The 12,039-nt window shown below is 40.7% G+C and overlaps 1 protein-coding gene and 1 long non-coding RNA gene across 5 annotated transcripts; one reads left to right on the forward strand and one right to left on the reverse strand.

Annotated features, from left to right (window-relative positions):
- Positions 1-2,022: 2,022 nt before the first annotated feature.
- Positions 2,023-11,407, reverse strand: LOC108925965 (interferon regulatory factor 2-like). Of its 4 annotated transcripts, none has more exons than XM_018738361.1 (10): positions 11,186-11,407; positions 9,491-9,583; positions 8,464-8,563; positions 7,959-8,135; positions 6,527-6,561; positions 6,026-6,125; positions 5,098-5,262; positions 3,759-3,802; positions 3,310-3,374; positions 2,938-3,019 (listed from the first exon to the last, which is right to left on the reverse strand). In XM_018738361.1, the coding sequence occupies exons 2-9, from the start codon at positions 9,575-9,577 to the stop codon at positions 3,357-3,359; spliced, it is 726 nt and encodes a 241-aa protein (XP_018593877.1). In that variant the 5' UTR covers positions 9,578-9,583; positions 11,186-11,407; the 3' UTR covers positions 2,938-3,019; positions 3,310-3,356. The 4 variants fall into 4 exon arrangements, with proteins under 4 accessions (XP_018593875.1, XP_018593874.1, XP_018593877.1 ...); XM_018738360.1 differs by having other exon boundaries at positions 3,759-3,856; XM_018738359.1 differs by lacking the exon at positions 3,310-3,374 and having other exon boundaries at positions 2,023-3,019.
- On the forward strand, positions 8,494-9,273 carry LOC108925966 (uncharacterized). Its single transcript, XR_001965446.1, has 3 exons — positions 8,494-8,569; positions 8,676-8,759; positions 9,186-9,273. It is a non-coding gene; the product is annotated as an uncharacterized LOC108925966 (long non-coding RNA).
- Positions 11,408-12,039: the final 632 nt, after the last annotated feature.

The raw sequence follows: 12,039 nt of genomic DNA on the forward strand, positions 1-12,039 counted from the left end.
TAACTTAAGCATTTGAGGTTATTCTTTCATTTGTGAATAATTGTCAGCTCATGTTGTGGAGTTAAAGTTAGATTTTGAAAGGACTTACCTATAAACAGTATCTGAAAGTCCATGAGGGTTCATGGGTTGTTTTATCTAAGTGTCAGAAAGGTGTATACGCACCTTTTCTGAACTGTATCTTAACAGCCTGAAATAAATACCAATCAAATCGGAATCAATATGATCTTTATTTGCACATGGTTTTTTAAGGACATTTGATCATTCTGAAATGTTATTTATAATTAGAAAGTATGAACAAGTCTGGGTTAGTCCTTGATTAAAGTAATTCATTTACACTGGTATTCTAAAGTTTAGAATCACCCAGAAATGTTCTTGTTTTTGAAAGAAGCTTAAGAAGCTGTTTTCTTAAGGTTCTTGAGTTCTGATGACTAAATTGTCCATAGTGTGTGTGTAAGTGTAAGTGTGTGATTGCCCTGTGCTGGACTGGTGTCCCCTCCAGAGTGTACCCTGGGTCACACCCTTCTTGTGTGCTGCTGGGATAGGCTCTGGACCAGCACAACCCTGTACTGAACAAACAGTTCTTGCTAAAGAACAAATAGTATTGAACTAGTTAATCCAAATTTCAACATTGCCTTCAGATTCTGTAATAATCTGTTAAAGTAAACATGTGGTTGTGCATTTAAATCACTGAAAACAAATGCCAGTGACAATGTACCTGCAGCATGCATATGTTTATGCTGTCCAATTTTTTTTCTTTTTATGCATTTAAATAAATCACTATGGAATTTACCTAGGAACACTGTCAACGATACATTTGTATTCTAGTATACTGTACTATATTACTGCTACAACATCTTTTTAATGTTTCAGTAAATTAATGAATGAATACTTCTTAGTCAATAACATGAATAATGATCTTTTTCCTTCTCACTCTAAAATTGCTTTATTCTTCTGGCTGTTTGGTATCTGCTGACTGTCGGTGAGGTTTCGTGTCTTATAGTATGTAGTACAGAATTATTGTTGTGGTTGTTTATTATCCATAATAAACGGTGTTCTTGGCAAAGTCCTGATAGTAAAACATTCCCTGAATTTAAAAAACTGCGCAGCTAAGATGACTGCAGACATAAATAGAAGTTTTATAGAATGTTTCTTTATTATCTGTTTTATTGCAGCAGGTTATAGTGAAAAGTACACAGATGCAATAAGCTCACAAGAACAGAAACAAGATTTAATTTCTGGTTTCATCAAAATATCTAGAATTCATTATGTGAATTACATGAGTCTGCTTGCCAGTCAGTTCCGTACATGATTTTTCTGCCTCGAGACAAAAAATAAAATTAATGCAGGTACAGTAAATACAAAGCACAGTTTGCCAGATCTGCAGTGTGTACATTTTCATTTCTGCTTTTATTCCAGGACTTGTTCCCCTCTCTGAGTTGCACAGCTGTATATGGCTTTCTGGTGACCTGTGACATACGAATTCAGCAATTTTATCAAGAATTAGGTGGTGGTATGTGGTTCCCAAATAGAAATCGCAACAATTCACATCATTATACAGAGACCTTCAAAGAATATGACCCGTTTTAATAACTTTATTAAGGTCCATAAGCAGACAAATCCAGGACTGACTCTTGGCAGAAAAATAGGACTGTTTCAGTATATTTCACGCAGGTGTTTATGTGAGCTGATATTGACGGCTAAACACCAGATATTATTGTTAAATTGTGTAATTTAGCGAAAAAAAAAGTTTTCATATGTGCATTGTGATTATCTGGTGCTCACATTAACTGATTATTAGTGGACTTATATGTTTAATTTTAACTTTGTCAGCTCTATCCCAGTGACTCATAAGGAGCAGAAGAAACCCCTTATGAACGGCTTGTTTCTTTTATTTAGTCCTTAGTATACTCATGTACCATTTAAAGAACAATAAAAGACATAGATCAGAAACTGTTATAATTTGCATATTTAATAATCCACAGGATGAATATTTATAGAATCAAACATACCCATACATATACTGTCCAAGTATATGAGCACAAACATATAAAAATTCTGCAAATTTATATTCATGATTAACACAGTTAAAGATTTTGCCACATGTACAGTATAAAAAGTCATTTAAAAATGTTCACATAAACAAGTGCATACTTAAATTAACCTTAATAAAGGCTACAAAAGCTTGATAGAGAAGGCCTTTATTAGGAAAACGTCTGCTGTGGCTCGACAGCCATGCTACAACATCAGAAAGCACTGAAGTCAAAAGTGTCCCACAGAGGAGACACTAAAATTTCTGGGTCTTCGGAGTAACTCTCATTAGGAGACCCAGAGACCCTCACAAGGCCGTTGCCTCCAGCAAAACATACAGCAGAAGTGGATTTGACAACTCACATTTCATTTTAAGTTCAGAGTGGTAAGGTTTAAAAGGAATCATCTGACAGTTCCTCAGCAATGTGGGGTGAGATCCTGCACTGCTCCAAATGTATGCCCATGATCGTGCTGTAAAATTCAGAGAAGACAGTGGAGAGCATAAGGATTATTTACACGGCATGAAATATAAATGAAGCACATCATTTACAGTCCTGGGGATCTGTGCTGCTTGAGATGGCCCTCGAAATATTTTGCCCACTCCAGATCCAGTGTGTTTGTCCATGTTGGAGCCAGAAGACCTCAAAGCCTTCTCAGTCCAGCCAGGTTGGGAGCTGTCCCTGGATCAGCACGACTTGACTGTGGACTTCGAGGCGTCCGAGGTCTTCATGATCACGCTGGCTCGGGCTTCGTGGGCAGGAGCCTGGTCTGAGGTGCTGGGAAAAGGAACGGCTTCAAAGGCCTGGTAGTTCCAAGTGGTGTAGGGGCTCAACAGGGACGCCTCCCTGCTGCTAGTCACTGAAAAGCCAGCCTTCCCTGAGGTGACGAAAGTAGCCATGCTGGGCAGCGGGCAGGTGGGCGGCGTTGTCCTGGGGTTGCTAAAGAGAGGTTTCCCCTCTGGCAGGCTCAGGCCCCATGTGTCACACAGGCCCTGTCAATCACACCACAAAGGCGGAGATTTGTGTGGCTTAGATTCCACCCTGTGACATTCATTCATAATCATAATGCCACATTAGGTGCAATGTGCGTCAGCCTTGGCCCCATCACGGTGGGTGTGAACAAACAGTGCACCGTCCACTCACCAAACACTCGCAAACATACATGCATATGCACACACACACACACTATTAATTTCCTTAAGGCCTTATAAAATCCATGCAAGTTAATATTCCGAAAGATCCATGCCGCTGAAATGCAGGACAACCTCCACCTCTCACTTACACACAGATTTCAGATTTTCTGCTGATTTTCTTCCTTCTTCGACTTCACTAGTGCCTCATTGCTGCCTGAGGTGCAGATCACCAAAACAATACAAAAAATCTATATTTTTACTTTGGTATTACTCATTACTGAAGCTAAAATGAAAGAATAAAAGGAGAGTTTTATAAATGAAAACAACACAAATGCAAATTTGTTTGAACTTTTTGGCTGTGTTTTGGCTGAACATTTTGCCTCCAGAGCTTTTATAAAATTGCTTTTAGGTTTGTTATAAAGCTCTTATATTAGTTACATGAAATTAAAACTACCGCACAAATAATGACTGATATGACGGAACTAAAAACTGAGCATGAAATAGAAATTCACATTTGCAGCTTCTTTCAGCTGGGAAAGAAAACTGTCCCAGACACAAAAATGTAACAGATGTATGTGTTCAGACAGGTGAGACTAACCTTCTTGCCATTCTCTTCGCCGTGGATGCTGTCTGTATCGCTTTCTGTGGGGGAAGTGGCGGAAGAGTGAAACACTGTGGTTTTTCCTGGCAAACAAGCTACGGTGAAAAAAGCGGTAAAACTGAAACATTCGGTACATAATACTGACATAACCAGGTCCCATAACCCATAACCCCAGAGCTTCAGAGTCCATGAGAGAATAATTCACTGACTAAACTCCTGAGATGCCGAATACATGTACACATCCCGTTATCCAGTTTTAATTTGTTCCTGAAAACAGACTGAATGCCAAAAAACTGATACACACACACACACACACATTTTCAGAACCGCTTGTCCCATACGGGGTCACGGGGAACCGGAGCCTACCCGGTAACACAGGGCGCAAGGCCGGAGGGGGAGGGGACACACCCAGGACGGGACGCCAGTCCGTCGCAAGGCACCCCAAGCGGGACTCGAACCCCAGACCCACCGGAGAGTAGGACTGCGGTCCAACCCACTGCGCCACCGCACCCCCCAAAAAACTGATAATGAAGTTATTTTATTTCTTAGATGTAAACATTTCAATTCCTTCTAAGCCCATCTTCAGTTCACTCTAAAATCACTCGAAACACTGCCTAATATCAGAAGTAAAAAGTTGTGCGACAGACTGAAAAGGAGTGAATAACAATTAACAAAAATATAGATAAAATAAATTTTAAAAAATGACTTGATCAAGTAAACTTAGTGTGATATGGTGTAAAACAGAGGATGAAAATGTAAATGCATCACATCGCAGGGAAGACAGTAGAGCGCCAGACCGCAGGTGAGAGCATGGGTACACTGTGTCTGACAGTCTTGCTCACACAGCTGCTGGGCACAATTTTCAAACACAGTCCTAGTTTATCGCACTGGACTAAATGCCACAGACCACACTAATGAAAATCCAGACCAGTTAATGATAAGTGGTGTAAATAACCGCGGACTGGAAACGTGAAGAACCAAGTAATGGGACATTGAATAACAGGAAATGAGTCTGCCACTCATAAGGGGGCGTGGTGGCGCAGTGGGTTGGACCGGGTCCTGCTCTCCAGTGGGTCTGGGGTTCGAGTCCCACTTGGGATGCCTTGCGACGGACTGGTGTCCCGTCCTGGGTGTGTCCCCTCCCCCTCTGGCCTTACGCCCTGTATTGTCGGGTTAGGCTCCGGTTCCTTGCGACCCCGTATGGGACAAGCGGTTCAGAAAGTGTGTGTGTGTGTGTGTGTGTGTGAGTCTGCCACTCACATTGAAAATAGACCTAAAGTATGAAAAGAGGGATGATCATGAAATATGAGGCTTGCCTGGAGTTCTGCCCACTGACCTGTGCATGAAGAGATGGGGGAGATCTGCAGGGGGTAGGGGTGACTGGAGCTGACAGACTGCTCCTCGTCCTCGGTGATCACTTCAATGGTCTGACCAACATCTGGTAGCTCACTGAAGGCCAGGTGCTCGACTTCTGGGCTGTGAGGCGGGTGCCGGGAGGGATCTGATGAGGAGAAGGTGTAAGTGAGGATTTCCATTAAATTCCAAAGGAGATGGAAGAATGTCTTGGTTTTTTAATTACATTAAAATGCTTTAATCTGTCAATGTATACAGTATGGTCAGTATTTCTGTACTGAGACAACACTGACAGTAACCGTTCTAAACACTGTACATCCATCAATGTCATAGTGATCAACATAATGAAAGCCTCTGTATACTGAAACTGATGCTAAAAATTAAAAAAGAAAACACTATGGCCAACATGTGTGCATTTGGTGTTTATTTCACAAAATAAGCCTTAACAGTCTCAATTTGAAAGTGAAGATAAAACTGTATATAGTGGCCATATGCAAGATGACACCATGTGTAGTGGCAGCCAGATGCTCCAGCTGTGTGTTATAAATATTAAAATATTACAAAATGTATAGAAAAATATAAAATGTGGTTTCTTTGTTTTTGTTCTTGGTGTGATGCTTTGTGTGTGTGTGTGTGTGTGTGTGTGTGTGTGTGTGTGTGTGTGTGTGTGTTTCTAGAACATTCTCATACAACTGACCAGCAGAATCACAGCAGTTTCCCTCGATCTCACGGACTTTATCAGGGTACTCTATTCCTTCCGTCACAGCGAAAACAGACCAGCCGTTGACTTTGTTTATTGTCCTGTGGCTGTACAATTTCCTCTGGGATAAAGTTCTCATTCATTCATGCATTCATTCCCATGCAAAGGAGGCGAGAAGGAGTAATGGAGAGGGGTGGAGATGCTGTGTTACCTGTCAATACTGTGCTGTCTACCACACTGCCCTCCTTGAACACCTGGGCACCTGCATGACCAGCTTTCACTGGTTGGCTCCATGAACCCTGGAGACTGATCTGAATGGGGAGACAGATGATTGTGAATGTGAGTCGCTTATTATTCTCTGGATGCTTGTTTTCACACATTCACATAAAATTAATTTTTAATAGCCAAAGACACACACACACACACACACACACACACAGAGTCTGAACCGCTTGTCCCATACGGGGTTGCGGGGAGCCAGAGCCTAACCCGGCAACACAGGGCGAAGGGCTAGAGGGGGAGGGGACACACCCAGGACGGGACGCCAGTCCGTCGCAAGGCACCCCAAGCGGGACTCGAACCCCAAACCCAACGGAGAGCAGGACCCAGTTCAACCCACTGTGCCACTGCCCCCCCTCACCAAAAATAAAAGGATTGTATTAAATAAAATAAGACGCATAAAGAAAACATCTCCTGTAGAACATTGTCTTACCTTTCCTTTCTCTTCCTTTTCAGCCTTTTTCTTACCTAGGGAACAAGCAATAACATTTATGATGTGTACATTTACTACATCAGTACAAGAATAGTCTACCTGGGGGAGGATGAAGGGGCTGAAAGGGATGTGAATTTACACAAAAGCAAAGCATTTCTCTCTAGCATTTTTTATTTCTGTCTGGTTGCACTATTTTATCAAAGGGTAGCAGAAAAAATGGAGATCATATATATCAGATATTTGCAGCAGGTGCAAGAGGAAAAAAATAACTTTGAAATTAGATGTTTAAAAAATTAAACATAATCACATTTAGTGGACGGAGTAACAAATGTCGACACAGCATGGCGCTTCTTATAAAATAATAACACACCACAAATATAGTCAGCTTTCATTTTTCAAGGGTCTTCTAGGGCCTAAAGTAGGCCTAAAATCCATCACTTTCTCTGGTTTTCCATCTTTGATCTTCAAAAATCCTTTCTTAAATTAAAGTCAGAAACTAAGGAAATTTTGAATTAAAAACTTCAACAATATGATGATGATGATGATGACATAATGCCAAAATTTTGACCTGCTGCTCTATATAATAAACAGTACTACATTTGAAGTCCTCTGTAGGATCATAAAATTAAATGCCAAAATACTGACAGATTTTTTTATGTGACTGATTGTGTTTTTTTATCCTATTTTACTTCAGTGTACAAGCTGTTTCAGTACATCCTGATTCTTTTTTCTGTATACCTGAAGCCAAACACTAAAAACACGTGATATTTGTACTGTTCCGCTGGTTGACTTATTGCAAACATTGGATGACTGCGTTGTCATGGGAATATTGCATCTGATTTGCTTCAAAGTCAACAATTTGAGTCCTAAACAACAGGCTGGGTTTTGGGATGTTTAATCATCGCAAATGAAGAATCCAAGGGGTGTCTAGCAGTAGAAAAATGTGCAGTCAGTAATGGATACCCCGCTCGCAAAGGAAGAGAAAAGGCAGCTGGGAGATTGTATTTATGTAACGCCATTTACAACCTCTCGAAATAGGAATGCTTTCTCTCTGCATGTAATACACACACACACACACACATTTTCAGAACCACTTGTCCCATACGGGGTCACGGGGAACCGGAGCTAACCCGGCAACACAGGGCGTAAGGCCGGAGAGGGAGGGGACACACCCAGGACGGGACGCCAGTCCGTCGCAAGGCACCCCAAGCGGGACTCGAACCCCAGACCCACTGGAGAGCAGGACCCGGTCCAACCCACTGCGCCACCGCGCCCCCCTTGGTGCATGTAATACATCATCTATAATTATATTACACACAGACATCCTAAAACACAATGGTCCATAATGCTGACTGCACAAAAAGGTGGTGGTCTGAAAAAACAGCTGTGAGCACATGACCTACACTGTAGAATGTGACTGCTCATCTCTCACCTTTCCTGCTGTGCCGCTCTGAGGACACCAGTATCTTGTACACCCTGAAAGCGTTGGTTCCTTTTTTCATGCTCTTGTCTTTCACCTCCTCTATGTCTGGCAAGGAGTTCATGGCGCAGCGGAAATTTGCTTTCCAGGTCTTCGGGTCCGGCTTGTCCACCCCAGGTTGATATTTGCCTAAACGGAACACAGTGGGCATAGCATAATACACAGCAAATGGCCATACTCCACATGTCTGTTTACTTCAAAATTTCTCCAACTTTGGTCCTCAGGTCCATTTCCTAAAGACAAAAATCACTCTAGCCTTTTTTTATCACTACATGAAAGTGCTTCAGCTGTGCGGACACTGCTTTTCGCTTGAGGAACAGAGAGGTAGGGCTCCCCGTTTAACGTTGCAACAGAAAACATGAACTGAGAGAGTCTGTTCCATGTTCAGAAGGGCAAATGACTGTTTTCCCTTCGTCAGTCCCTCCTGGCCAATGGTAGAAAAGTGACCCTTAACTACCTGTGTGAACAGCCCATTTTCTAAACAACGGGGCATCCTTCTCCACATCCCAGCCATGACGGGCTGCATGCATCCAGGGGATCTGGAAGATCTTCTTCTCCTACAGGTAAAAAAGCCACCTCCTTTTTAGTTTGTTCCTCTACACCCCTCTAACTTGTCCAACCTTTGTACAAAAAACACAGGCACATGGAAAACATCTTTGTGGTCAACAGGTCATGCAGTGCTTAGAACTGCCACCTTGTACTCAAAATACTGGGTTTTGAGTCCATTCTTCTGCTGCAGGACCCCTGACCAAGGTACTTACCTTAAATCAATACAGCTAAAATTACCCCCCTATATAATGGGTAAATCACTGTAAGCTGCTTTGGAGAAACGCACCAGATTAATAAATGAAGATACTTAAGGTCCATTTGAGGTTCACTAAGTTCATCAATGTATTTTGGTGTTGTATGTATTTCATTATAAACACGAACACAACATAGCCTGACACTTGTAAAAATTCAGCTCAGAATGTGCTGTTCATATGTCTTGCAGGTGTTATTACAAACATACTTTCAAAACAAAAGCGAAAATAGCTCTGAAGAATTGCATAGTTACTATATCATTTGCTTTTGAAAAAACAAGAATTACTGCTTTACAAAATGTGTGTACTGAAATGCTGTAAGACAAATTCAAGTTCTACTCTACCCATAACCCTAGTTTTTTTTTTTTTCCATTTGTAGCCACGAAGATACTCTAACAATAACAGGATTCTACGAAAAAACTGACCTCACCCAAAAAATGTCTGAAAATACATTTGACTAAAGATGCAACTTGTTAATAATAGCATAATGTACACATTCTACAATAAACATTTGGACACACTATATTAATATGTATGTTAAGGTACAAGAAACAACACATCAATTTAAAAACTTTTGTCTTTTTGTAAATTACCAAAATTACTTTCATGTTTACCGGAGCATTTCATGCACCTCAGATATGCAAACAGTGTCAGAAAAGCGGAATGCAGATTTCACACACTCACCTTGTCAATCCACTTAAGTCCTGGAATTTCATTTGAGTTGATCTGTTCCTCCAGCCATGGCCGCATCCGCATTCTCTCTATTGGCATGGTGACCTGAAGACATTAAGAAAGGTGTGAGAAGGGTTTCACCTGTCTAGACAGCGCGGTTCTGGGCTATTCACCTAATCCTATCAGTGTTTACTCTATCATGAAGTTCCGATTTCACAGCCCTGCTCCTGCTGAAGTTCCCTTTAGAAACGTACCTTGAATTGCAGTATTATCATTCCTCTGCTGTATAAAAGAATAAATCACTGTATGTACATAGCTTTGTACACAAAGAACTCTTACATTCTAAGTTACTGAGGAGAGTTGTCAGATAAAAATGTAATTTTTATCAGTTTTTGGGGGTTGGTCAGTCCTGTGGTAGTAGACTTACGGCCAATTGGACATTTTTTCAGACATTTTTAGAAATGTTTTTTTGTTTCCACTGAATAAAGTAAACTAACTAAAGTATAACATTCAGTCTGCTGGAAAATCACAATGACCTGTTTTACTACTTAGCCATGACCTTTTCTTTTTTTTGCATTACTTAGGTCTCTGACTGATATATATTTTTTTTTTATATTTGTAACAATGGGAAATATTGTCGTATATGCCGTTGCAGCAGGTGCCAGTTTTGAGAGTGCACTGGAACAAAACTAGCCCAGACAAATGTGAGTGCATAAGTGCAGTGTTCTCAGTTTATTAAACAATCACTTTAGAACTGGAATTGCCTGTCTTTATTCAAGATAAGAGGCAGAATAAAACAATATTGACTTATCCTGTGTGACTCTAGTGTCATTATATATAGCCATCGGTACAATTATGATCGATGAAGAATTTATCTGTTTGGAATTAATAACACTATCTATCTATCTATCTATATTCCTCATTTCACATTCCATCCACATACAACGCGTGGCAAAGACGTACAGTATATATGAAACTATACACTAATCGCTGAATATAATACAGTACATGAAAGCAGTTGCAACGGTTCTCTGGAGTACAGTATTATAAAATATATTGGTCCCGCCCATATTCTGTGGTACAGCTTGTCATTGGTGGTTGACGAGACCCCCAGTTGTCTCATTGGCCGACAGAGGGCTGTCAGGCCACGAGTACGAGCGGAGCCGAGGGATGCGCGCTCCGCAGCTGAAGAAAACGAAACTAAGAGAGAGCAATCTATTGTGTAGAATAAGTATCTTTATTACCGAGAGGTAATTTTTTAATCACAAGAGACACTATTAAAAGAAAAAACTTAAAGAAATACCATCTCCCACAAATATATTTCTTAACATACTTCCTTTTCCGACAGAGTGGCTCATCATATTTTTCAGAATCGTGTAGTGTTCGACACAAAATTCAGCGCCTGAGCCTGAGGCTGAGAGTCGGTTCTGTTTTTAATATTCTACAGTATGAGACTGTAACCACGACACTTTCACCTGACACGAATAATTATACGAATTAAAATTATTCCTAAGTAATGAAGCCGTCCGCACTGCGACAGCTGTAAACAAGAACAAAGTTCAGCGCTAACTGGTCAAGCCCTTTTGCCGTTACCAAACGGACCCTACCTACGCAGCCCATTCTGGAACAATAATATATTTGCATTATTTTCTTTTTATTTGTTGTTCCAATCAATGTTCATTTTATTGAAATAAAACCAGCAGTTACCTGTGGTGTAGAGGTTTGCAAAGGCGGAAGCTGAAAAGTTAATCCTCAACACGGTCGAATTAACACAAACAATGAATAATCATTAACAATCAATAATGATAGAAATAGTAGCAATAGTAATAAACGGGCTTTTCCGGGGTCGAAAGTAAAAGCAGCGAGCGAGCAGGATAATGCGGAGCGAGCGGAAACCCCCAGCGGCCCGGGAGCGCGCAAAGGCCGAGCCAACGGAAGAGGAGCTGCGCGGCGGAGCGCGCGTCACTTGTGTTCGGAGCGCTTCTGCACACTTTCACTTTCATTTCCACACAAACGAGCTTTTCGCAGCTTTCAGGAGCCTTCATTCTGTCCGTGGTGTTTTGCACTCGCACCTTACTTATTAGTCATTTTTATTATTTCTTGTGCTGCTCGGAACATTAACATGTTCATATACTACACATAATAAATACCAGGTTCACACAAGTCTGCTTTGAAACATTTTTCTCCGTGATGTCATTAATCAGTGTATGTAAATTAATGTTTTTAAGTTTACAGAATATCTTTCAGAAATGACACTGCAATTTGCTGAAACCACTTTAAATGCACACTTTCCTTCTAGTTGAATTTTTACCCCCTTTTTTTGCAGAAACAACCATAAAAATACTTTCAGAATGCTACAGAAAACCATATTTTGTAAAATATGTTATATCACCGTTTTAAAGATATTTCAGAAAGCTGAAAAATGAACACATTCTTCTGTAGGTAATTACTTTTAGGAAGTTCTAAACTCTAAACATTTTTCTATTTTGTGAAATTCTGCAGTTTTTACAATAGCCTATAACAACACCAAAGTCAGCTGGACTAAAATGTAAAAAAAAAAA

Source organism: Scleropages formosus, chromosome 3 (assembly GCF_900964775.1).
Source record: "Scleropages formosus chromosome 3, fSclFor1.1, whole genome shotgun sequence".
Classification (NCBI taxonomy): Eukaryota; Metazoa; Chordata; class Actinopteri; order Osteoglossiformes; family Osteoglossidae; genus Scleropages; species Scleropages formosus.